Raw genomic sequence first — 27,787 nt, 5'->3', positions numbered from 1 at the left:
CTGAGGGCACCGCTATGGGGGCCCTGTGTGTGTCCAACACTGTGCAGAAAGGAAACCCAAAGCCCCATGCACTAAGCTGGAAATGCACACAAACACTAGGTTCAAATTCGACTCAGAAAGGCAGATTTTGTGCCATGTAATAAGTTATAAAGTGGAAAATACAGTCTAGGCAGGATCCTAGAGTGATTCCTGGGAATAAAGGGCTGACTTATCTGAGCACACAGTCAGGCCTCTGTATCTGCAGATGCAAACAAGTGTGGATTCAAACAATGATGGATAGAAAATATTTGGAAAAAGTTCCAGGAAGTTCCAAAGGCAAACTCCAAATCTGCTGCACACCAGCAGCAGTCCAGAGCACTGCTGCCATGTCAGGCGCTGTAAGTGATCAAGAGATGATTCAAGTGCAGGCTCCACGCAAAACCCAGGCCGCTTCACAGAAGGGCTGTGAGCACCTGTGGATTCTGATGTCCACAGGGGGTTGGTGCCGAGGGAAGAACGCATGTTACAATGTTCTAGCCTTTCCTTTGTTTTGAAAAGTGCTGCTCTAGGCAGTGGCTTCAGGTGGCTCCTGCATCTGTAAAAGCGTGACCCCAACAGACCACATCTCCTGCGGGCGTGTCGGCACTGCAGGGAGTTCTGGTTGTGTCCAGGCGGCCACTACAAGGGTCATGTCCGCAGCAGATTTGGGACGGGGCCAGTGGTTACAGAGCAAGACAAAGGCAGCAAGAACCCACAAAGCCAGTCTATGGCATCTCTCGGTCGCCACATCAGAGCTGTCAGTGAGACGAAAGCATACCCTGGTCTAGGAGGGCATCCCGGAAGAGGAAGCTCTGGGAGGCAGCCTCAGAGAGTGCGTCTTGGACTTCCGGGCCCAGCACGCACGAGGGGGCCACGCACACAGGCATGGTTCTGGGAAGGCCAGAGTTGTCCCCACGCTGCATTTGCAGAGTAACGTCAGTCACCACCAGCCATAGCTCCCTGGGCTCCAAACTGTTTACCTGTAATTCAAAGACACAGTCAAGGCTGTTAATGTAATAGCTACTCTTATATCCAAAATTATTTTTCAAAAGCAATAACCTTAGGTGATTATTATTAACACTAACAGTTTCCGATATCATTTCAACAAATATTTCAAAACATGCCATGGCCTCTGCACGTCTTGGTCACCAGCTGTCCCGGACACAGCCGAGCTCTGTGACGCCCAGCCTGCAGCTGTGTAAGGGGCTCCTTTACTGGGCGACAGTCTGCCCTTCCCAGGCCCCACTCTGCTTGACCTCTGACCCATGCAGGATGAAGTCATGCCCTCTCCCTCAACCCCACGCCCACACACCCAGGACGTCACCATCAGTGTCTCATATTCAGAACATGCACATCCTTCTCTCCTGCTAGATGTGGTTTCCTAAGGGTTAGGGACTGTTATGAACTGAATGTTAGTATTTCCCTCTCACTACCCCCACTCCATATGTTGAAGTACCAACCCTCAATGTGATGGTAATGGCAGAGGGGGGGCCTCTGGGAGGTGCTTAGGACATAATTAACATAATGACTTTCAGCCTTTTCCCCTTGGTCAGAATTCAGGATTCAGTAGATGTAAATGGGGCCAGGATTTGCCTAGGAAGACCCTTGAGGTCAGCAGGGCTGGGCCATGAGAACCTGGCTGGCATGAGGTTAAGTTGGTGTTGCTGGCAGGGATGGTATGGTCAGGCTGAGGATCCCATGTGGCTGGCTGATAAGACTGGGCAGAGGAGGTGACCAGCAAGGTCAGAAGCTGTGAGTTGAGTGGAGGAAGCAGCTCACATGGGAGGCTGATCACATATAGAAAATTAGACAAAGATATATTGAGGAAAATGAGAACCAAGTTTCTCACTGTTGTGTAAGGGAATTATAGATATGGAAATGAGACAATCTAGAGTCAGTTCTGTGGTGATGATCTAGAGTTGGAGGTACTGGTACAAAACCAAGATTTTAGGCTGAGAGAAACAAAGAAAGAATAGATATGGACTTGTATATATGTGTGCTTGAGAACACATGTATTTCCTTGCTCTGTCCACTGAGAGGACCTAGAAGCAATGACATCCCAGCAGCAAATGAGCCCACCTAATACCAGATCTTGGGATCTTGGCTTCTAAATGCCATTCTTCATTAAAATCACCTAGCGCTCCTTAAGAGATGGCTGATTACAGAGCAAAGAAAAATGAGTCTGAAGCATCTTACTGTGTCAGAAAGTAAGGAAGTACTGGAAGAATGATGAGTACACGTCCAAAGGACACAGGAGGCTGCTTGAATCTGGGGAGATCTGAGTATCAAAATAAACAGCAGTTACAGATCATAACCCATTGAACAAAAACTGAATCTACTGGCCCAAACTGAGATAATAGGTGAACGCATATTCAAGTCCAATCATGGAAATGAAAAGGTCCTAATTATAGCCAAAATAGAAAAAATTCTGGAATTACAAAATTACCAATTGACCGCTATCAGAGTAATAATTCAGGCAAGAATCATATAGATGTTAAAAAATGAGTAACAGTTTGATAAGAAATAGGACATTTATATATACAGTCTTAAACTATCTTCCCACAGAACATTTGTTACATAGTTGTTAATTAATAAGTATGAAATACTTATTATTTAACTTTAGAGCAGAGAAGCCTGCAAGACACCATCTTAATCAATTGATAACACAGCACAGCACTGGGACAAATCAACCGTGTGCCTCCTGATATGAACACACTATTTTTTCTGTGATGTTCCTGTTGAAAACGCATAACCTGACTCTATTCATGGCCAGGCAAATCTATATGAAGGGGCATTCTATTAAGCAACTGGCCTCTTCTTCAAAAATGACAAGGTCATAAAAGATGAGCAAAGATGAAAAAATGTTCCACTGGAAGGAGTGGGAGACAGGTCGCAGCACAGCACACAATCCTGTACCGGACTGAGGAGTTATAAATGGTTGTTTTGGAACAATTGGCAAGAAACACTTTAAAAACTGGTACATTTCTCAAAAAGAGTAAAGACTTCTTTCTACAAGATTATCTGAAGGTGAGAATTTATCTGACAATCTTCAAAGATATTAGATTCTCTGTAAATATCCTGGATTTGGCATATTGTCTCTTTTTCTGTCTCCCAGTGAACAAAAATGGTCTCATTTCCTTTGAACTTAACTATCAAATTACCTTTAGCATTGGGATTAAGAATAAAGTCAGAAAAAGACACAACCAATTGATTCAAAGTAGTACTACCAACCTTACTGTTAAAATTTATTGGAAATAGATCTCTTCTACACAAAAATACCCAATGAATTTTTGACAAAGTTGCAAAAGCAATTCAACGCAGGAAGGAGGCCCATAAACAAACACTGACCTCCACAGGCAAAGAATGCGCCTTACACAAAAACCAACTCAAAATGCAGCATGGACTCAGGTGTAAATAAATCTTCTAGAAAAGAGTGTAGAAGGTAAAACTTTGGGACCTAGAGCGAAGTAAAGAGACTTGACTTGTCTTTGACTTGACAATAAAAGCATGAACCATGAGAGGAAAAGCTGATGAATTTGACCACAAAAAATTTAAAGACTTTTGCTTTGCAAAAACTCCTGTTGAGGGGGAGGGTTAGCTGAGTGGTACAGATTGCGTGCCTAGCATGCACGAGGTCCTGGGTTCAATCTCCAGTACCTCCATTAAAGATAAATAAATTAGGGAAGATAAACCTAATTAACTTAAAAAAAAAAAAAAAAAGAGTACTCAGGAAGAAAAAAAAAACCTTATGTGATGAATTGAAAAGACAAATTATAGACCCTGAGAAACATTTGCAAATCACATATCTAACAAAAGCTTTCTAAACAGAATAAAGAAATTAAAAACTCAACGGTAATAATCCAAACCGAAAATGGGCAAAAGACACGTATTAACATTTCACCAAAAAGGGCATACAAATGACAAACACACAGAACGATGTTTAGGGTGGGCAGGGCCGGGGTGGGTGGGTGTTTATAGCTCAGTGGTAGAGCACATGCTTAGCGTGCACAAGGTCTTGGGTTCAATCCCCAGTATCTCCATCAAAAGCAAGAACAAACAAATGGGACCTAATTAAACTTACAAGCTTCTACACAGCAAAGGAGACCATAAGTAAAACAAAAAGACAACCTATGGAATGGGAGAAAATTTTTGCAAAAGAAACCGACAAAGGCTTGATCTCCAGAATATATAAGCAGCTCAAACGACTTAATAAGAAAAAAAAAAAACTCAATCCAAAAATGGGCAAAAGACGTAAACAAGCAATTCTCCAAGGAAGAAATACAAATGATCAATAGGCACATGAAAAAATGCTCAATATCACTAATTATCAGAGAAATGCAAATCAGAACTACAATGAGGTATCGGCTCACACCAGTCAGAATGGCCATCATTTAAAAGTCCACAAATGACAAATGCTGCAGAGGCTGTGGAGAAAAGGGAACCCTCCTACACTGCTGGTGGGAATGCAGTTTGGTGCAGCCACTGTGGAAAACAGTATGGAGATTCCTCAAAAGACTAGGAATAGACTTACCATATGACCCAGCAATCCCGCTCCTGGGCATATATCCAAAAGGAACCCTACTTCAAAAAGACACCTGCACCCCAATGTTCATAGCAGCACTATTTACAATAGCCAAGACATGGAAACAGCCTAAATGTCCATCAATAGATGACTGGATAAAGAAGATGTAGTATATTTATACAATGGAATACTACTCAGCCATGAAAACCGACAACATAGTGCCATTTGCAGCAACATGGATGCTCCTGGAGAATGTCATTCTAAGTGAAGTAAGCCAGAAAGAGAAAGAAAAATACCATATGAGATCGCTCATATGTGGAATCTGAAAAAAAAATATATAAAACAGGAACAGATTCATAGACACAGAATACAAACTTGTGGTTGCCAAGGGGGCAGGGGGTGGGAAGGGACACACTTGGATTTCAAAATGTAGAATAGATAAATAAGATTATACTGTATAACACAGGGAAATATATACAAGATCTTGTGGTAGCTCACAGAGAAAAAAATGTGACAATGAATATATGTATGTTCACGTATAACTGAAAAATTGTGCTCTACACTGAAATTTGACACAACATTGTAAAATGATTATAATTCAATAAAAAAAAAGTTAAAAAAAAAAGAGTGGTCATGGGTGAGAAGGGTGAAGAATACAGAAAACTGAAACTAGTTTGTCTCTCTTTCCTTTTAATAGTCTCTATTCCTCCCTCATCTATCTTTTTCTCCTTCCCTCAACCCTCCTCTTTCACTCCTCTACCTTTTAAATTTAAGACTGAATTAATACATGAGGAACCAGCCAGTGGAGCACCTCGGCTCTTCATTCCAAAGGTGGTAAAGAAGAAAAGTGCTGGTTTCAATTCTTCGTTATTTGAAGCTCCATTACAGCTTCTGCTGTATAACCTTTCTTAGACAAGCCCTTGCTTACTTTGACAGTGTACCTTGAATAAATTCAGCCATTAAAAAAAAAAAAAAAAGTTCAACACCATTAGTTCTCTGGATGAATCTCTGGAGAATTATGCCAATTGAAAAAAGAAAAAAATTTCAGAAGGAGATGTTAAGGGTTGAATTGGGTCCCTCCAAAAAAGGCCTACTGGAGTTCTAACTCCAGCACCTCAGAACGTGACCTTACTTGGAAAGCGGGTATTTACAAACAAGTTAAGATAAAATCATTACAATGAGCCCTAATCCAATGACTGCTGTCTTCTTTACAGAAAGGGGAAATTTGGACACAGATAAGCACAGAGGGAGGCCACGTGAAGACACAGAGAGGGGATGGCCACGCGACTGGCCACTACAAGCCAAGCAATGCCAAGGATGGCCGGTGGACACCAGACCTGGCAGAGCTGGCAGGGCCCTGCTGACGCCATGATTTCAGGCTTCCGCCTCCAGAAGTGTGAAACATTAATTCTCTTCGGTTTTAACCATCCAGTTTTTGGTACTCTGCATAGCCAGGCCTAGCAAACTAATACTGATGGACACTCCATGGCCTACTTATGTAACCACCATAAAATGACAGAATTATAATGATGAGAGCAGGTCAGTGGTTGCCATGGGGTAGGGCTGGGAATGGGGATGAGTGTGGCTATAAAGGAGGCACGAGCAAGAATGAGCCTATTTATTTTAAATGTGTATTTGTTTTTTACTGAAGTATAGTTGATTTACAGTATACAGCACAGTGATTTTATAGTTTTACAGACTATACGCCATTAAAATTTATTATAAGGTAATGGCTATATAATTCCCTGTGTTGTACAACATAACCTTCTTGCATATTTTATACATAGTAGTTAATATTTCCTAACCCTATACAGCTAATTTACGCCCCTCTTCAGTAACATTAGTTTGTTTTCTGTGAGTCTGTTGCTAAGTTTGTTGACTGTATACTCACATTGATGGAGTTTTCTTTTTAGCATGGGTCGATGTTGCATTTTGTCAAATGCTTTCTCTCTGTCTACTGAGATGCTTATGTGAGTTTTTTACCCTCCCTTTCGTTAATGTGATGGCCACACTGATTTGATTTGTGAATGTGGAGCTATCCTTTTGATTCTGGAGTAAATTCAAGTTGATCGTGGTGCATGATCCTTTTTTTATATTGTGGAGTTTGGTTTGCTAGTATTTTGCATCTATGTTCATCAGAGATACTGTAATTTTCTTTTTTTGTAGTGTTTTTGTCTGGTTTTAGTATCAGGGTAATGGTGGCCTTGCAGAATGAATTTGGGAGTGTTCTGTCCTCTTGAATTTTTTTGAAATAGTTTGAGAAATACACGTGTTAGTTCTTCATTACATATTGATTAGAACTCCCCTATGAAGCCTTCTGGCCCTGGACTTCAGTTTGCTGAAAGTTTTGTTGGTCACAAATTTAATTTCACTACGAGTGATTGGTCTGTTCAAATTGTCTCTTTCTTCTTGACTCAGTCTTGTCAGGTTATATGTTTTCAGGAATTTGCCCATTTCTTCTAGATTGTCCACTTTTTGGCATGTAACTTTTGTAGTATTTTCTGTCAATATTTCTGTGGTATTGCTTGTTATTTCTCCTCTCTCATTTCTCATCTCCTCGCTCTTTTCTTCTTGGTGAGTCTGGCTGAATGTTTAGGCTTCATTAATCTTTTCTTTGGCTTTTTTATAGTCTCTGTTTTATTTATTTCCTCTCTAATCTTTATTATTTCCTGCCTTCTGCTGACTTTGGGCTTTGTTTCTTCATTTTTTAATTCCTTCAGATGGTAGGTTTGAAATTTTTCTTGTTTCCGGAGAAAGCCTGCATTGTTATAAACTTTGCTCTTAGAACTGCTTTTGCTGCAACCCATTGATTCTGGGGTTCTGTCTTTCCATATTCATTTATCTTGGGGTATTTTCTGATTTCCTCTTTGATCCATTTTTTTCCTTCAAGTGGCATGTTTAGTCTCCGCGTGTTCGTTCTTTCCCCATCTTTCTTTCTGTAACTGATTTCTAGTTTCATACTGTTGTGGTCAGAAAAAAAATGCTTGATACTAATTCTATCCTCTTAAATTGGTTGAGACTTGCTTTGTGGCCTAGCACATCAGCTACTCTAGAGAATGTGCCATGTGCACTTGAAAAGGTGTCCTGCTGTTTCTGGATGGAATGTCCCATAGATACCTATTGAGTCCAAATGGTCTGTTCTGTCACTTAAGACCACTGTTGCCTTAATGATTTTCTGTCTGCGTGACCTGTCTGTTGCTGTAAGTAGGTTGTTGAAGTCCCCTCCTATCACTGTATTATTGTTAATCTCTCTGTGTCTGTTGGTATTTGCTTTACATGCTTCGGTGTGCTTATACTGGGTGTGTACATGTTAGTGGATGTAGTATCTTCTTGTACTGGTATCACGCCCTCCTTCATCTCTTGTTGTAGCCTTTGTTTTAAAGTCCGTTTTGTCTGATATGAGTATTGCTACCCCCACTTTCTTGCCATTTCCATCTGGATGAATTATTTTTCCATCTCCTCACTTTCAGTTTGTGTGTCTTTAGCCCTGAAGTGAGTCTCCTGTAAGCAGCACACTGAAGGATCTTGTTTTTTTTATCCAATCAGCCACTCTATGTCTTTTAATCACAGTATTCAGTCCACTGACATTTAAGGTAATTACTGATAGGTGTGGACTTACTGCCATTTTGCTACACGCTTTCTGATTGTTTCTGTAGTTCTTCTCCGTTCACTTTTTTCTTTTTGTTTCTTCTCTTATGGTTTCATGATTATATTTAGTGGCATGCTTGTGTTCCTTTCTTTTTGGCTTTTGTGTATCTATTGTAGGTGTTTTGTAGGTAAATCGATTTGTAGTTACCATGGGGTTCATATATGTTGACGCATAATTATATCTACTTGTTTTAAACTGACAGTCATTTAAGTTCAAACACATTCTAAAAGATCTACATTTTTTACTCCCTTCCCCCATACTTGGTTTTTGATGTCATGTTTTCATCTTCACGCTTTTCCCTTAATTGTTTATTGTAGTTACAACTGTTTATACACTTTTTTGTCTTTTAGTCTTCGTACTGGCTTATTTAAGCAATCTTCAACCCTTACTATATATTTGTGTTTCCTTGTGAGATTTTCCCTTTCCTATAGAGTCTTACTTCTTTTCCATTTAGAGAACACTTCTTTTAGGGAAGGGTTGGTATTGATGAATTCTTCTAGTTTTTGCTTCTCTGAGAAGTTCTTTCTCTCTCCTTTTATCCTAAATGATAATCTTGCTGCGTAGAGTATCCTAGATTGCAGGTTTTCCCATTTCAGCACTTCACATGTATCTTGCCACTCCTTTGTGGCCTGCAGAGTTTCTGCAGAACAATCAGCTGATAGCCTTTTAGGGGTTTTCTTGCATATGACTCTGCTTTTCTCTTGCTGCCATTAGAACTCCATTTAACTTTTGCCGTTTTAATTATGACAAGTGTTGGTGTGGGTCTGTTTGGGTTCATCTTGTTTGGAACCCTCTGTGCTTCCTGTACCTGGATATCTGTTTCCTTCAGGTTTGGGAAGTTTTCAGCCATCATTTCTTCACATACACATGCTTAACTTTCTCTGCTTCTATAAATTTTGGTGAAACAGCTACTATTTTGGTCTTGAATGGGTGTTCTTATGTGGGAGGGTCCCTACACGGACTGCATGGACCCATTTTGGTGGGAGGGCTGGATCTGATGATGATGCCAGTCCCATCTTTCCTCAGGCCGTGCTGGCCACTATCACCTTGATGGGGGTGTGGCATGTGCTTTAGGAGCCAGGGCCTGTGCAGGGTATGAGGCGAGACTGCCTCTCTGCTCAGTGCTGATCCCCAGCTTGCGCTGGTTCTGTTCCCTCTGAGTGTGTGTTTTCCCTCTCCCTGTACCAGGACCTCTGCCCCAGAGGAGGGAGTGATGAAGCACGTGGGGCCTCTGTGCTTACAGAGTCAATGCCCTTCCTATGTAGGCATCTGCAGCTGTGCTCAGACGCAGCCCCAGTTGGTTCTTTCCCCAGTCTTGGCCATTCCAGGCCCAGCGCTCTGATGTGGTGTGGAGTGAGCATGGCTGTACAGCTCGCCGGGTCTGGGCTGGGGTGCATGGTCAGTCAGTCATGGGAATCCAGCTGCTGCTCGGGCAGATCTCTCTACCCTGCCTGAGGGTCAGCCAGCACCGTGCACTCATGAATGGAGTCTAACTTCTCCAAATAGCCAAGGGGGCTTGTCTCCTGCATGTAGGACCCCAGGAACGGGGGGCCCAGGGTGAGAGTCCACCCCTGAGATCTCCCTTTTCCTTTTGAGTCCCCCACAGGGGTACAGGTCTCAACCCAATGCTTTTCCTCTTGCCCTACTTGATTACATGTGGGTCTTCCCTGCAGCCTTGGCTGTCCAGGTTTCCTCAGCCAGCCTTTACTTAGTCTTCTGTGAGAACTTTTCCACACGCAGGTGTATTCTTGATGTGCCTGTGGGGGAGGTGAGCTCCATGTGCTCTCACTTTGCCATCCTGATCTCCCTGTCTTATTCCAATTCCTCCTGGAGGAAGCTGGTTTCTGGGATTCTCTTCCCCACAAAAGGAGAACACATGAAGTATAAAGAAACATGGTGGATTGAGGAATCTGTTCCATTGGGCTCCCAGCCCTCGGCACACACAACCACGTGGCTGGCAGGCTGTACCTGTGCTAACAGAAGCCTGTTTCTTGGTGGGAAACTTGGGACAGAAGGGATCTGTGCTCTCAGCCAGCCCGCAGCCAAGGCTCCTTTGCCCAGTGAGGCAGACGGCTACCCCGGGCCTCCACTGGGGGAGCACGGGATGAGCACTGGACACCGCTTCCTTTACCCTGCACCTTTGGCCGGGCTGCAGGGCTGTGGGCAGGAGCCAGTGGGGTGACAGCACGAGGTGGCTGTTTGTGCCTGCAGGTAGTGGCAGCTGCACTGTGAACCACTGATGCCTCAGCCTCACCACCTGAGGTGCGGTTAGGGTGATGGGCACGTGGCAGGTGCTAAGCGTCCTGCGGGAGGAGGAGTGCAGTCAGCCTGGAAGTAAGAGGCAATCAGGGGCTGGAGTGCGTCCTCACTGGGGGCCGTCCCCGGCCTGTGGGGCAGGGTGCTGGGCCAGCTGGTGAGAGCGCTGCCCTGGACTAACATTGGTCACCCTCTCACTCCAAGAGAGGCATGAATTCTCTGTAAAACGACCACTCACGAGCAGAGAAGAGGAAACTCTGCGTGCTCTCGGGTGATTGTGACACAGGGTCATTCCGCTGTGAGTCACCGTCCAGCAATTTCCCGCTGCACTCACTGCCCGTGCCGGACGAGAGCACTTACTTCTTCCCGGTCTCGGCCCAGCGGGCCTGCTGGGCACAAGGAGCCGGGTCTTCCAGCGGCCTCTCCATGGGACGGCCCGTAGCTTCACAAGAGCTCTCAGAAATGGTGAGCACTCTCCTGAGATTCCTACGTTCACTCCAGAAATGAGGCTACAGCTTCTCCTTCCTTCCTACAACTGCCTGTGTCAGAAAGGAGCTCGCAGGGCTGGGCTGAGAGCTGGAAGGGGGGCGCAGCTGGCTCATCCCCAGCACCCGACTGACAGAGGCTCCCCCCACACCCGTCTCCACCCCGCAGGAGGAGTGGGTCTGTTACCGCCTCAGGGCAGAGTGGACACAACTGGACTCAACTGTCCTTCTGTTTTGGTCTCACGTTAATTTCTGAAAGATTATCCTTCAGTGAACCGCATGACACCTCACGAGGAAGAGGTGGGGAGACTGATTACCTGTGGTCCTTGGTAAATCACTCTGGCGTAGAAACTGCAACGGGTACAGAGGCCATCAGTCTGGAAAGGCATTGAGAACGGTGAGTAAGGCCCCCCCATCCCCAGCACAGCCACAGAAAATAACTGAGACCTTGGCAGAAACAAAAACACCACCTGGAGAATTTCTCTTAAGAAGCGGGGAACCGGAGGCTGGTAAAACTTAGAAACGGGGTCTTCGTCAATTACATCAATTTGTCCCAGATTTGGATGAGCAGAGAGGATGTAACAGAAGCTAGGAGGAGGCAGATGAGTTGTTTCCTGTTTAAAATGAAGACAAAAGCAGAACGTGAATGTACTGTTAAAAGACTCAAATCACTGTTAATATAAACCTACTCTAATACACATATTGGTTCACAGAAGCATACTACCTCTCTGGAAGGCTATGTAAGAAACGGGTTATGTTGTTTATCTCTGGGACCAAGCTAAGAACTTCCGTGCTTTTTAACTTACGACCAATTCAAGATTTCGTTTTAGAAATTTACTTTTCAGAGTATATTGAGAACACCATTTAGAAACTCCACCCCTGTAAGTGCTCTAGAAATGGCATTTCTGACCACAGTGCAGCTGGTCCAGCACAGGATGGAGCCATGGTCTTACCTGTGCCAGGTCAGGTACCACACAAGCAAGGTGGCACATGTTCTGCCTGAGGAGCTACAGCCCAGAACAGCTCTGGCCAGACTGCTGGGTAGGCTCAGCATGGAGACAGGGGACTCATTTTAATCAGTCAATTTTGCTACCTGTGAGCAACTCCTGGGAACAATCTGACAAGGAAGCAAAGGGAAATCCCAGGATAAGCAGGAGGTTATTCATGGAGTTTCTGCTCCAACTGGTGACTGAGTGCGGGTTCTGCTAGTGACTGAAAGTGTCTTGTTCGGTGCGATGCTGAGACCTTGGTTGTGCCCTGGCGTGTGGTGGTGGCTGGACCTGCAAGCGGGCCAGTGGGCCTGGACCTCTGTCCTGGCTTATACGCACTGGTCCCGGCTTCTTGGGATGTGGACTGTGGGGTGGCACCTGGCTCAGCACCTGATACCAAGCAGGTGTGACTGGGGAGCTGTCAGCGATGGGCTTACCTCTTCACAGGCCGAGCTGCGGCCAGGTGCTCTCAGAGGCACAACTGGAGGCCACATGGTGTCAATCAAACTGAAAAGGCCAGCCATCCTGGGAAAGAAGAGAGGCCTGGTCAGTGTGCTGGTCACATGCACACCTGCTTCACAGACACCAGGCTGAATGCCCAAGGAGCCACCACTCAGGACGAGCGATGAAGACAGTGGTACACAGACAGGAAGACAGGCCTTAGAACCTGCCTGCAAAAGAACAGGAAGGAGACTGTTCATTAAATTGTGAGGCATCTGCAGAATGAAATGTGATGTAACCATTGAAATGGTTATATGGAAAATATTTAAGGGCATGGAAAGATATCCCTGATACCTTGCTAAATGAAAAGCAGACAGCAAAGTATAATGTCTCTCTCTGAAAGACATAAAAATGTCTTTAGTGGTTATCTGAGTAGAGCTTAAAGGTGATATGCATTTTCTTCCTTTGGTTTATATATTTCCTGTATTTTTCCAAAACAGATATGTGTTACTCATACAATCAGAGAAATGATCAATAACTTATCTAAAATAAATAACATAGCCAGACACAAAAGGACAAATAGTGTATGATTCCACTTATTAGCTCTCCCAAGAGCAGAAAAATTCAGAGACAGAAAGTAGGATGGTGGGTGCCAGGGACTGGGGGAAGTAGGGGTCAGTGTTTAACGGGGACAGAGCTTCTCTTTGGGAAGATGAGAAAGTTCTGGAGATGGATGGTGATGATGGCTGCACAACAAAGTGAAAGTACTTAATGCCACTTAAAAAGGGTTAAGATGTTAAATGTCCATTGACAGATGACTGCATAAAGAAGCTGTGGTATATTTATGCAACGGAATACTACTCAGTCATAAAAAAGAATGAAATAATGCCATTTGCAACATGGATGGACCTGGAGATCATTACTCTAAGTGAAGTTAAGTCCAAAAGAGAAAGAAAAATACCATATGATATCACTCAGATGTGGAATCTAAAAAAATGACACAAGTATTTACAAAACAGAGTCAGACTCACAGACATAGAAAACAAACTTATGGTTACCAGGGGGAAGAGGGGGGAAAGGGATAAATTGTGAGTTTGGGGTTTGCAGATACTAACTACTATATATAAAATAGATAAACAACAAGGTCATACTGTATAGCATAGGGAATTATATTCAATACCTTGTAATAACCTACAAAAAAAGAATATATATGTATCTATACATATGTATAACTGAATCACTATGGTGTACACCAGAAACTTAACACAACATTGTAAGTCGACTATACCTCAATTTAAAAAATGCTTTGGATGGAAAATTTTACACTATGTAATTTTACCACAACTGAAAATAGTTTTAGTTGCCCCACAAAACGAATATATATCAGAAAGGCTTCTTAGATTTTGCCTTGAGTTTCAACAATGTTAAGGTGTAATAATGTTGTTTACTTTTTAGAAAGCCTGTGGCCTTAATAATTAATGTTACATATCCCTATTGCACTGCGGGCAGTCCTGAAACCTCTTGGCCCCGTCCTTTGCTCCCTGCAGGACTCTGATACTCCCGCTTCCCAGCTCGCAGTGCCAAGGGTGATGGGAGCAGGCGCAGGCTCTCAGGGAGGGCGCACAGCAGCAGAAGTAGACAGAACAGCTGACCACGTGGGACGCACGCCTTCTACGGGCTGACATACAAGCCTGGCCGACTCCACGCTCCCCATCACGCTGCACAGGGCTGTGGGCATTTGTTCCTCCTGGACTGAGCATGAGCCTGGGACTGGCAGCTGGGGATGACAGTGGCACGCGGAACTGAGAGCCCCATGAGGCATGTCACCTCTCAATCTCCAGCCGAGAGAGGCAGCTCCCTAACCTTCACCCCCGATGCTCCCGGTCACTATGAGGAGAGGATGGGGGTCCGTCCTGGAACACACGGCGGGCCACCTGTGAGAAGAGAGGCCAGAAGAGCAGAGTGATAGGACGGAGTGGCAGTGAGAGGAGAAACACCCACAAGTAGAGGAAGAACAGGGCTGCGGCTGGCGCAGATTTCGGGGTCCAGGGCGCTCACCAAGCCTGGGGACGACAGGTGTCACGTGGAGGAGGAGGGCAAGCTCCCGGCACACAGAGACCCCCTCTGATGGCCCTGCTCAGGTGGCCTGTTCCCCTAGTTATTTTAGGGTTTTTCCCACCTGATACTGCCTCATCTGGCTCCTCCCAACCTTCAGCAGGAAATCTAAGACCCGAGCCACTCCCTTCTGGGTGTGGGTGGAGTGGAATTTGCTGCAGGAGGTTCAAACCACAATGGTGAGGTCACCCACAAGACAGGACACAACCTGTTCACGGAGTTAATTCGTCCTCAGAGATCTCAGAATTTTTTTTTAACCAAGCATATATTTTGGGTGTAAAATGTTCCTAAAATTCTCCATGTGGTTGCTAATGTCTCCGCACCTACTACGTAGTAGTCACAGCTTTGCAAAGCGTATTATCTAGAGGTGGAATATTTCAGACCAGGGGTTTGTGAAATGCAGTCTCAGGAACTCTGAGCCTCCAAGACCTTTTGGGGGCCTGCAAGGCCAGCACTGTTTCCTGACACTCCGGTTCTCCTCTCACGAGTGCACAGTGGAATTTTTTGGAGGTTACATGGTGCACAGTACACAACAGATAGGATGCGGAGCAGAGATGATAATCCTGTCTTCTATTGGTCCAGACATTAAACAAGGCAGAAACAAGGCAATGCTACTCTTCTCACTACAGTTGCCTTGTTTTAGAAAATATTCTTCATAAAAGTGCTATTTATATTATTATTCAATGGGTTTCTTATTGGGACTTTTAGGTGAGCTAGTAAATACTTAATTTTTTTCCATTTCAATTTCTAATAAAGTAGTTAATGATCAATATAACCACATTTAAAAATCTCCGAGTTCTTAGTAATTGTGAAGAGTTTGGAACTGTTCTTTAAACCTCAGTGCTGCTCATGATCTATCCACCACCTACCCTTCCCCCACTCTGTGCCCTCCTCTATCTTCCAGAGGCAGCATGTCTCACACACACACACACACACACACACAGACAACCTTGAGTGAACTGAACAAACGTTTGCCTTGATAACGGAAATGAGTTTCTTTCAGAGGTTGGACTGACATGACCAGATGGCCAAGGAGATCACGAACAAATCGGCAGGAGCCATGGCAGCCTTGAGATGCTAAGGAGGGAGATAATCAGTGACTAAAACACAGTATTATGCTGGTGAGATGGCAAAATGGGGCAGTCACTTTGGAAAACATTTGGCAGAGACCCAGCAACCCCACTCCTAGGCATCTACCCAAGAGAACTGAAAACTATGTCCACGCAGAAGTGGTATGTGAATGTTCACATCAGTATTATTATTCACAACAGCCGGAAAGTAAAGTGGAAACAGCCCAGATGTCCATCAACTGATGAATGGGTCCTTCTGTACAATGGAGCGCCAGGCAGCCACAGAAAGGAATGGTGTCCTGACCTGAGATACAACATGGGGGGAACCTGGAAAACACGATGCTGATGGAATAAGCCAAGAGGCTCCCTCCAAGAGCAGCGGTCAGTACATGCAAATACAGAGAGACAGACGCAGATGAGGGGTGGCGGGGCTGGGGGACAGGGCTGAGGGGTGGGGAGGGGTAACTGCTAATGGGATGGGTCCCTGTGCGGGTGATGAACTGTCCTGCGATTGGACAGTGATGGCATCAAACCAGGCATTCCGACCCAGAGACCATTCTCTTCCAAGAGCATCCCACCAGTGCCTTACAGACGTGGGGAATTACTAAACATTTTGCAAGGCTACTTCACTGAATTTCAGGAAGATATTTTTCATGCTGTACATAGTTGGAGAAACTCACAAAAGGAAATGAAAGACACATCTGATATTAAGCCTTCTGCACTATTCCTTTGAACCTGCTTAAGTTTATTATGTATTTATGTCAGATAAATTTGTAACTTTGGAATGCCTCCCATTTTACAGGATATCTGCTGGTTATATTTTAAAATGTCCTTCCTAATCTGAATTCTTTCCTCAAGATCTGGGATACAAAATATTAACCAGTACAACTTTGTGTAAAACAAGTTCTTTGCACATGTGTGTTCTGCCTTGGCAGGAGACTCACATGCTCAGTTACTCGGGAAACAAGGAGGCCCGGCTTCAGGCACTTTCTGCAGCTCTGTGGACAGGGCTCAGGCTGGTCTCTGTCCCAGGTGGGGCTTATTACTTTGAAAAATGCCACACAGTCTACTCACTCACCAGTGTGGAGGCAGACGCACCCACATTCCACACACAATCTGTCAGCCCATATTTCTGATAAGTATTTTTTAGCAAATAGTATTACAAGTGTGCTCTGATACTTGAATCTGTTCTATGATCATGGCTTCACATATCAAGTGCCCTCCCTTCCTACACTCTTCCCAGGACAGCCTGTTGGTCCTGCTGAGACTGTCTACGCTGGCATGAGAAGGGCACCAACAAAACCCGTTCACCGAGAGCCGGCCCCGCCCTAGCCAAGAAACCCAGCTGCACACCTGTGCAGACGGCTGATGGCAGCGGCATCACAGGTGTGTCACGACCTGGGCAGGAGGTGACACTAGCACCTGGCAGGGAAACTGCCATCTCTGGGCTCTGCCTCTTCGTGCCTCCCCTCCCCCAAGACGGAAAGACAGGATAGGAGCAACGCTGGCAGACTCTGCTGTCGAGCACTCGGCATGGACTGCCCACGACCAGGTACAACCAAACCATACTGTGCTTCAGGACGCCCCTGGAGAAGAAGGGTTTGCTTTTGGGGTGTTTTAAAGCGGGTTTGGGGGTAAAATACTTACTCTGATGAGCTTTAAGTTCCTCATCTGTAAAATGGATAAAATAATTTGCTTTGAGAGGTTATTTTGAGGATTACATACAACATGCACACCCAGCATGGATAAATGGTAGATCTTGTTTTTATAAACTCCCATTTGACTTTTGAATTTTACTGTTTCCTGGGTGCCCAGTTAATCTCATGCACCTGTAGGCAGATTTCTGGGACAGGAAGGAAACCAGCATCTCCTGTGCTGGGCGTGGTCCAGGGAGACCTGTGGGTCAAGCCAGTCATTTCAAGATGCTTTGACAGTTCATTCACCCTTGCCTGTCAGGTCATAAAGACAAGCCCAGTCACAGACTGACCAAGCAGCCCCACTGTGGGCATGCTGTCCCAAATAAAAAGCACCGTACATGACCTCAGGGTGTGAAAAGACCTCTTAACCAAGTAAACAGAAGCACTAACCATAAAGGAAAAGATTGGCGGCTCTGATAAATTAGCACTTCAGCCAATAACGAGAGCAGAAGGGCAGGCCACCTGTAACACATGAACACCACTGCTGAAGTACGCTGATTCCCCACACACAGAGGCAGGGCGCGCCACGAGGCCAACAAGCCAAAGGCCTGGACAGACCAGAGGAAACCGATACAGGAACTCGCAGAGCGGGGCCCTCGGCCTCTGCAGAACCAGAGGCTGCACTGAGACCCACTACAGACCCTCAGGCTGGAAAGGCACAGAGGCCAGAAAAATAAAGACACCAGATAGCGGAACACAAGCAGAGCAGCAGGGACACTCTACACACAAACAGCGGTGGACACGGGGCTCCCGCTTCTAGGAACAGCGAGCGTCTAATGCAGGTGAAGCAGCCCCCTTGCCACCTGGACGGACACACACTTCAGCTCCAGCCGCTCCTGTAACAGCCCGGTGCCTGGACAACCGCACAGACGGACTGTGATTGATGGCGTGAAATGGGATGAAGATGAACCCCCGGAGTCACTGCACTAGAAACACCCAGACAAGCCTGACCGGTTCGCCCCACACCGCAGTGAAGGCCTCAGCCAAGGTTGACGGGCTGCACGTGGCCGGGCCTGGCGCCTCCTTGGTGGATGAAGGAGCACAACATGGAGCACGCAGGAATGAGGCCTTGTGCCAAGTTCACACACCGGCAGAACCAAACACACGACACAAACGGTAAAACTGGAGACCACGGAGGAGACTGGAGGGCCGTGGTGACTGGGGGACACACAGGGGCAGCTTCAGGGCCAGAGCAAGCACGCCTGTCTCTTCCACTGAGCGGTGCCAGTCACCCACTACACTCCACAACCAGGCAGCGTTCACTGCTGGGTGCATTTCCCACAAACAGGTTAATGGAAAAGGTCAGTAACCAAGGAGACGCGGGTACACGGAGCTCTGTTGCTGTGAAGTGGCAAAAACTGGAGAGGGTCACCCTCAGAGACTGCGAAGAATAAAAGCAAACTGCTCTTCTTTGTTAAGAGAGAGGTTTGTGCTCGTGAAGACAGACGCGGAAGACCACACTCTGGAATGAACACCCAGCGGGAAGGGAGATCACTGAATTCCCTTTGCTTTTTATAGTAACTGTTTTTACAGCAACAACCAATGAAAGCGGTAGCTGTATTACTGTCTCATTTGCAGGCGATGCTGAAAGTCCTGGTCTGAGGCTTCTCCCAATGTGTGGTCCAGGTTTAGGACCTTCTGCCTACCATCTCCCCTGTCAGTGGTTCTAGGGACAGAAGCAAATTCTCTTACTTTATTTCTCTTTTAATATGAAGGAAAATCACCTTTCCTAAAAGTCATACTTTCATTAATAAGTGTCTAAGTAAACAGAAAAAAAAAATCCCCAAGTAAACCTGGAGCACTCATGCAATTATCTGCCATGACGCTGACACTCTTCCTGCTCACTCAAGGTAATTCTAGCATAGACGGCTTACTGCTGTTATTAATAAGATCACTGGAAAACACCAAGAATCTAAACTATATCAACACCTCCCACAAGAAATGATCAGATTTCTGATTCGAGGCCCAGGGATTACAACCATAAAGCAAATGGGAAGTTTACAGAAATGAATTCCCCTAAAACTGGAAGTAATTACACGTTGGTTGTGGCGCTGGAATTGGATGGACCTGGCTCCAGGCCCACCTCACACACGTGGGGCCAAGTTATTACTTAATCTGAGGAGCTGCAGGGTCTTTATTTAAAAACAGAACAACACTACCGAATCTGCCAGCTAACTGGAGAGTTGAAGGAAAGAGGGGCGGGGCTGTGGAGACAGGGAGCCTTTTCTTCCTCCCACTTTCAGCGTCCCACACCAACACAGTCGTCTCACTGGCAAATTTATCAATTTAAGAGTACTCTTCCTAAAATTGAAATGTGTAAGAGTCTTCAATTTGAGAAGACACGCATGAGAGCATGTTTAAATTAAATATTTGTCTTTCATATCTGAGATTAACAAGGAACACTCCACTCAGCTTCTCAATCACACACCCAGTGCTCCAAGATGCCAGCTATGGTAACAGGATACTGACCCAAGGGAGGGGGAAAAAGGGCTGTACTGATACCGGAAACGTCTGTAACAGCAGTTAACCCTCCGTGACTACCCCAAACCACATGCCCGAGGAGCGCGGTGGGGGCTGTGGCGGCCCCGACCTGCCCACCTCCCAGTTTTGAGCAGAACCGCTCCACCTGGATCTGGGATTAACACGGAGCTTCCTCTTGGGATTTCTATTTTTCAAACGTTCCGAAGTTTTAAAACTACTGGCCCCTACTGTTAAATAATTATGATTTTGTAAGAACAGGAGGAGGGAAGTGTTGAGATTCCTAAGAGAAGGAATGAATGAAGAAGCAAAAAAAAAAAAAAAAAAAAAGTCCTGCCCATGCTGAATTCTGGATCCCTGCGCTGCCAGGGAAGTTCACTGGGTGGGTTTCTAACCGGGAGGGATACGGAGTAGCTGCTTTTCTGCTCTTTTATCAGCTCATCTTCCTTCTGGTTTCTTTGATTCCTGTTTTAAAGAACTCGCTCTGTACTTTCAACTGTTACTCTGTCTGGCTGATGAGGAGGAGGGGTCAGCTTCCACCACAGCAGGCATGTGCTGAGACACAACTCAAGAGACAGTGGTTGTGAAGCCCCCTCTCCCCTCTGCTCTGTGATCAGCAAAGCTGCCAAGTTTGGCTTTTGTTTTTTAACAGCAAGTCCCCTCGCGTAAGCCGGGCCGACAGCCCAATCACGCTGAGTTGACTGGGTTCTACTCTGTCCCTCGGTCCTTGGGGGAAGGTGGTGGAGGAAGGCAGAGGGTCAGAGCCACCTGTGAGATTGCTACTAAAAATTATTCTACATTCTCATATGGCCAAGAGCTACTGGACAGTTTGTTTGGGTTCAGACGTCATCATTTATGAGTCAGGACTTTACTGAACACTGTTAACTGCATGGCATTCTACTTCAGGTCAGAAGGTAACGGGAATGAAGTTATGGGTGGGAACTTGCTTCCATGGGTGTCTGCCTGCAGGTCACACCCTGATGGCCCTCTTGGGGAAGCCCACCGGCGCCAGCAGAGCCGAATCAGACATTCAGCCATCCCTGTGAGGAGGTCGCCTCTCACCCTGGATGGTGACTCCTCTCTGTGGCGCCCACGCTCAGCAGATGACTGAGGAGGGAGAGAAACATGCCAAGGACCACAGTCAAAGCAGAACTTCTTTGTCTAACTGCCGACGGGGTGAGTGCATTTTTACCGACAGTTTCTGAAGCACCAACGTTAGGGTGGTAATCCTGGAGGTGGTTAATCTTGGCCTGCACAGTGCAAAGGACTCTCGGGTGGTCTGCAGTCCTCACGCCTCCCCTTCTGTCACCCCTGGAGGGTGTGCTGAGCCTTCTGTGATCGCCAACTCTCCCCTTTGTATGCTTTACTCAGTCTCGATCACTGACAGAGATAACAGAGTAGACTGACCTGAACGTTTTCTTAAGGATTGTTCACTGAAAGACGAAGGTATGACTGATTTAGAGGGGTGCCCATGTTACTAAAAAAATCATTGTCCTAATTTCTGAAAAATAACCTTAATGGTTAAAGTTAAATAATTGTGTTTTCTTTCTGAGCCCTATTCCCTAGCTGGGTCTTTCTGAAATATGTGAAATTATGCCCAGAAGTTCCAATCTTCTCCAACTGGACTTATGAAACATTTGTAGCTGTTTTCATAAGTCAGTGTAAACACTTTTTAGGCAATCAGTTCATTTCCCCGCTTTTTAAAAATTGAAGTGAAATTCACACAACATAAAATTAATCTTTTCAACATGCACAGTTTGGTGGCATTTAGTACATTCAGCACATTGCCGGGTAGCACAATATTGCCATCAGCCCAGAGGCGCCCCCCCACCCATCACAGTCACTCCCTGTCCCCTCCTCCCAGTGACACCCACCCTGCGTTGTCACCACGAGTTTGTCACCCTGGATGCTTCCTGTAAACGGGGCTCCAAGACGTGTGACCCTCTGTGGGCTTTCTTCCGTAGCACGTTTTACGTGGGCCAGCGTCTCCACCCTGTCAGTGCTCTTGAGCATCCCTGCTTCCAGGATTTGGGACATTCATTCTCAGTGACATTTTATTCTCCTTCTAGAAACCTGGGTGGTGAACCTATCAGGAACAATTTAATGAAAGAATTCTAAAGAATGTCCCTTAAAAGAGGATTTCTAATGAGCAAAGACTTTCTAGACCTCAAACCCCAAGAGAAGTGTGTCTCTGTAAGAGGGCAGCCTCTTTGAAGAGGAGAAATCAAAGGAAGGAAATTGCTGCTGAAGTATCTTTCCCCAGGAAGGCTCTCACCACTGCTTACTTCCTGTTGAAGGGGCATCTGTGATGATTCCTGGACAATGACCCTAACCCTCACGACCTGTGCTGGACGATTCCTGAAGACTCCCTCTGTGGCACCACTGAGCATGTGGGTCAGGAGGGTCTCCCAGGAGACGGAGGCCCTGGTGCCCAGAGTCACCGTGGAGCCTGACCCCTGGCCAGTCACCCTCCCTGTTCAAGGCCCTCCTCCTCAAGGTGGGATCCCATCCTTGATAAAGTATCACAACACAACCTCATGCACGTCTCCTGGACCTAGTGAGGGGGACCCAGGGTCTGAGTCCAGGGTGCGGGATTTAGAATATGTACAAACACATACAACTGAATCACTGTGCTGCACACCAGAAACTAACAACACTGTAAATCAATGATACTGCAATACAATTTTTTTTTTTTAGTTTAAGAAAACTGAAAAAAAAAAAATCAGTGGTAATTGGTTCTTCACTCTCTTTCCCTCAATTACTACACAAGTTTCCAAATTTGCAGCCCTGTCCCAACCTCTCCCTCTATTTCAGATCTATTACAGTTACAACAGTAGGATAATCCTAACTCCATTTTCATCTTTAGTACCTCTTCTTCTCCTCTCTTAAAAACTCACAGGGCCCTAATTTTCTCCTGGAAGAATCAGAACCCATAATAATAGGATTTCAGGCTTTATCTAGCTGACCTTTTATTTCAGTGTGTTCTGGTTCAGATAAATCCCAAGAATCTAGCCCAGCAACAACGAGCCAGGAATATATCACCAAGTATGTAAGAAAAAAACGAGTGAGTTACACTTCCGCCTAGTTCTGCTTTTATGTCTTCACAGACGACATCTTCCCAATCTGAGGAGAAATTGTTTTTTCTGCAAGATCAAGATGTTTAAACATTCTCCTCACTCCTCTGACAAAACCTGAGACCAGCCGTTTAAGATTCCATCACTTAAAAAACAACTGCCCTGTCCCCGGGCAGGTCTAGTCTTCAGATCAAACAGAGACAGCGCAAGGTCAGGGCCATATTACGTGCTTCCCTGTCACTCTCAGCACTCAGGTGGCCCCTCTGCACACAGCGAGTGCTGACTAAACACCCCTCAGCAGTCTCCAGTACTCACCCCCGAAGGGCCATGTGAGAGACCTAAATAAAACAGTACCTATAAATTACTAACATAGTTTAGACAGATGAGTGGTTTTTGTTTCAACAAGCTGGGACATAAATACCAGCAGGATTTTGAACTGAAAGAGGTTCCCCTCACCCGCAAAAAATCTGCTTAGCTACATGTTCCATACTTAGAGGGTTCACATATTCCAGGAAATTTGTTTTCCCCTCCCTGTTACTCTACTGCATAAACACAGCGGCATAATAATCAGCAATAAAAAGATGCAGCTCCCACACAGAATTATGACACCAACGTTATGTGAGTTTTCAGCTTGTCTGACCTCTAAACTGTTTGCAGAGGCCACCTGGGAGGACAAAGGTCTAGGGACGTGCCTCAGTCACTGGACAAACAGCAACGAGTCCTCGGGGGGGGGGGGTGGGGGGGAGCAGGCAGAGCACAAGCCTCAGCCATGTCATTTTAAATGGTTTTTTCCATTAAATCCAGGCTCTTTTCCTGACTCTTCTCACTTCAGCCTATCAAGTATGGACACTTGACTCCAAAAATGTGTCAGAGAAATGCAGAAGATGTGACAGCTGTTTTTCTGCAACAGTTCCCGAGAGGGCAGGTGGACAGAGCAGGGCGCCCCGCACAGGGGTCCAGCAGCATGTCTGTCTGTCTGCTCAGCTCCAAGGCCATCAGTCCACCCGAAGCTATCGTGGGAAGCAGTGATTTTCCGTCATTCTGACGGTGGACCAGATGAAACCTGGTAGCTTGGATTTCAAAGACTCCACGACTTAGCCCAAACATAAAACTTCCTTCCAACTGGCAAAGAAGTAATTTTCTGTATGAAATATTGGAATTATATAATTATAATTAATCATTTTAGCTTGAATTTTTGGAAGTAAGGATATTTTGTTAAGATTTATGAGAAGTATATTTTGTTAAAGTTTATGAGAGTTGCTATGAAACACAATAATTTGGGGGGAAAAAAGAAACAACTTGTGTTTACTGGGCTGTGGATGGATGACTGACAATGGATGATATCACTAACAGGCAATTATAACATCCAGCATTCCTAAACTGTTTAATAATTTGTTTTGAAGAATTATAGCTTCCAAAGGAACAAAAAGACAACCTAAATATTTATTTGGATGTTTATATGCCAACATAAAATTAAATATATAAGATAGAGATTAATTCCAACCTAAAAAAAGTATCAAATATTTAGTTACCAACTTAAAAATGGAATGAGTTTCAAAAGCTTGTAAAGGAATTATTTCGAATACTCAGTGCATTTCACATGGAAAAAAAAACACTTCCTATGGCAACACTGCAGACAGCAGCAAGGCTTCCAGAGCAACCCACAAAAACCAGATGAAATATTAGGCACACAGATGGCTGTATGGAATCACGGTTAAAGACCATGACTTCACAGAGCCAGAGCCCCGGGGTCCCAGCCTGGCGAAGTCAGTCCGATGAGGAACCCCCAGCAGGAAGTGTGTCTGCAGGAGCCCCTCTGCTCTGCAGCACAGGGCAGGCCTGCCAGCTGGAGGAGCCCCACTGAGGCCCCCCGTGATGGGGAGCCCCTCACGCCCTGGTGTGCTCTGGGGGGGGACTTGTCCGGAGTGCAGGGACGTCTTACATGGCCCCAATGGAGTTACCACCGTCAGGACAATGTCAAGGCAGCAACTCACTTGCCCCAACTACAGAGTCTTTCCAGATGCTTGTGACTCTGAAACTGGGGGTGAAATGAGGTTCAGCCTTCATCAGGATAAGGTTCCTGTGACCCAGTTAAGCTTTTCACACGTCTAGACATGCTTTCCAAATATCTGGGCAGCCTGCTCCGTAATCTACAAGGCAGTGACATTATAACACAACCCTCCTTCTGTAAACGAGTCAATAAACCGCTCCAGGATCTACACAGGGCCACGTGATAGTCAGACGAGGCACAACATAGGGGCGGGTTAGCGTACTGCCCACAGTGGCCAGGCAGCAGAACTGCCCGGCAGTGCTTCGCTTAGAAGGGCCATGGCCGGACCGTCATCATGCAGACCCCTAGAGAGGGTTACCAATGACTGCTTCCAAATCAGAAGAAAACCCATGCAAACACATGCAAAATGGGTTTCTTCCTCCCTCAGATACTGTTATAAGCTCAGGAGTTACTGTAATTAAACAAAGTAACATCAAGAGAGCTAAAATGACAAGCTACTTGAGGAAAGGGAGGCTGCGGTGAGAAAACCCCAGATACACTGTTTACACTAATTCTCTCTGTGACTGGACAGTTCCATTAAAAATACTTCTGCTTTTCCCTAATTCCTAGACTACGATGGTTACTGGAATGAACAGCCACCGCTGGGGCCAGACCCACGTACCGTTCCCAAAACAACACGAAACCTGACAGAACAAGCTTTCTTGAGATGGAAAGCAAAAAGATATGACAAATGAAGAGTTTTGCTTAAAGCTTATAAAATGCCCTTTCAGTAAATTATATTCTCATTTATATAAAGTGACTCATGCCAAGCTGCCTTATTATTATAGACAACAAAATATACAGAAAAATTTTAGAATTAAAACACATGTACTTAACATTTTTAGTCTTAATTTTAATAAAATTGTGAATCATTACACCTGCATCATTATTTTTGCTGTCCGTCACACGTTTTCTCCTGGAGAGACTTTATGGGCTCCACACAACCGGTAGCCTCATTTTACAGGCAGACTCTAGTCTATTTTCTTTAGAACTAAAATTAGAGACACTGCTGTAGCAGATGGGAAGCACTCAGGGCTCTCACCTTCCTCTGGTGGCCTTCCGCAGAACCTTCAGTCCCGCCAGCCTGCAGGACTTCCCCTCCAGCGCTCTGTCCTTCAGGGCCATGCCGACCAAGTGCACCTCACCGAATAGTCCGCAGGCATCTTGCACGAGAAGGCAAACTCTATAAAAAAGCATTCACATTTGCCCTTTTAGGAGACAGTTTCTAATTCAGGACAAAGATGAGAAATCTCTTCTCCTTCACTAGGGATCCACTGTAAACACCTTCCTAAATGGATGTGCTGGGGTGAAGGACCGTTGAGTGGAAACGTGCACTTTGTAGATTTGTACTTGTAGGTTTGGGTCACTATCCATCCACAAAACAGAGAAGGAGACAGAACTCTGACCAGTGCACTTTAAAGGCACAAGAAGAAGAGCACCTCTCAAATCAAATACATCACCGCTGCCCGGAAAACGAGCATCCTCTCTTCCCATTTCATCCTGTCCGCGGTCGCAGAAACCCTGAGGTTTTGTACAGGTGCCCAACAGCCGTACAAAACATCAAGGCCACTGGTGACAGCGTCCTGCCTGAAGCAGCGGGCTGCACGAGGGCAGGGACGAACTGACTAGGTCGTCTGTCATCCCCTGCCACGCTGTGTCACATAGAACCTCTCGGAGGGAAGTGCTTTGGTGTCTGCCCCGCTCTAACTTGAGAGGCTAAGGCACAGCCACAGGGCCAGGCTCCGTCTTCTGCTGGGAGAGGGTCCTATAGCCGCTCCCACCCCAGGAGTTAACACCTGCCCAACTCTGCTCCGCAAGTGTTCCTGTCTGTCAAAATACACAAAAGTCAAGATAAGCACAGAAATGTCCCCAGATCTGCCTCGTGAAACTAGAGAGAAGTTCTGACTGCTTGTGCTGAGAGGGGGAGGGGGAACGGGCTCACACCTTCACATTAAGTCTGTTCTGACGTTTGCCTGTATCCCAGATGATGGAGGAAGACTGGTCCTGTTTACTTGTCTCTCCAGAGACCAGTTATCACCACCCTCCTCCTCCTTCCGTTCACGCCTTCCCACCCGCTTCTGCTCACACAGCCGGCTCAGGCCTGAGGTGGGCACTGGCCCCACTGGCTGGGAGCCCTGGCCTTCAACGCAGCCCCAACCAGCTCCGGGAGGTGCTGTCTCCTAAGTCACTGCTGATGTGACAGGTCTGCACAGAAAAGGGCCCACGATTAACTCGTCTTTCCTGAATCACCAGAGACGTCTCCCACATTGCATCATATCCAGGGAACACAGTACCACACGGGTAAGCCTGGTACGTGGGAAGTTCCTTAACTGTCAACATTCTCACTTAACCGTAGGAATGAGGGAAGACCTTCCAGAGCTGCATGAGCAGGAAGTGGCCCTGGGTTTGGCCCCGCCCCGGGGGCACTCAGGCCAGTTTTCAGATCACAGTTTTCTCCAGAGTTCGTGTGCATCCATCTTTTCTTTGTGGCTGGACCCCTATGGTTGTGTGCTATGTTAGGTGGTGTCCTGCCTGTGGCCGAGCGATGCTGGTGCGAGCACAGCTGGCGTGCAGAGTCTGCTCAGCTCCTGTGACCAGTCTCAATCTCGCTCACTGCTCGTGGTACTTCTAACGAGGTCCAGGAAGCTGTTTCATCTGCTCATGATGATCGCTTTACGCTTTTTATTTATTTTCTGTTCTGACTGCCCTTCAGGGACTTCAATGTGACCTTGAGAAGAAGCCAGTGACACTAGGCATCTTACCTTGTTCTCCGTCTTGCAGACAGTGTCTTTGGTGTTTCACAGGTAAGAATGATGCTTGCTAGGCTTTTTTTCTTTTTTTGTTAGACATTCCTAGTTTGCTGAGAAATTTTTAAAATCATGAATGAGCTTATAAAATGCACTTTCTGTATTAATGGAAATGGTATGTTTTTATCACCTTTGC

The 27,787-nt window shown here is 45.8% G+C and overlaps 1 protein-coding gene and 1 long non-coding RNA gene across 10 annotated transcripts in view; one reads left to right on the top strand and one right to left on the bottom strand.

Moving 5' to 3' along the window:
• SPIDR (scaffold protein involved in DNA repair) overlaps positions 1–27,787 on the bottom strand; it is a 258,654-nt gene that overhangs the window by 17,555 nt on the left and 213,312 nt on the right. For all 9 annotated transcript variants that reach the window (XM_064480799.1, XM_064480800.1, XM_064480801.1 and 6 more), the window contains 5 exons: positions 25,887–26,027; positions 12,357–12,444; positions 11,401–11,544; positions 11,248–11,307; positions 797–998 (listed from right to left, as the gene is read on the bottom strand). In XM_064480799.1, coding sequence (XP_064336869.1) covers positions 797–998; positions 11,248–11,307; positions 11,401–11,544; positions 12,357–12,444; positions 25,887–26,027 — 635 coding nt within the window. The remainder of the gene's footprint in view (positions 1–796; positions 999–11,247; positions 11,308–11,400; positions 11,545–12,356; positions 12,445–25,886; positions 26,028–27,787) is intronic.
• Positions 8,578–25,719, top strand: LOC105095926 (uncharacterized). The gene is made up of 8 exons (XR_837798.3): positions 8,578–10,910; positions 11,100–15,596; positions 15,747–15,926; positions 16,789–17,097; positions 20,690–20,896; positions 22,018–22,217; positions 23,599–23,927; positions 25,415–25,719. It is a non-coding gene; the product is annotated as an uncharacterized LOC105095926 (long non-coding RNA).

Source organism: Camelus dromedarius, chromosome 30 (genome assembly GCF_036321535.1).
Source record: "Camelus dromedarius isolate mCamDro1 chromosome 30, mCamDro1.pat, whole genome shotgun sequence".
Classification (NCBI taxonomy): domain Eukaryota; kingdom Metazoa; phylum Chordata; class Mammalia; order Artiodactyla; family Camelidae; genus Camelus; species Camelus dromedarius.
This window is presented reverse-complemented; position numbering and strand designations above follow the sequence as displayed.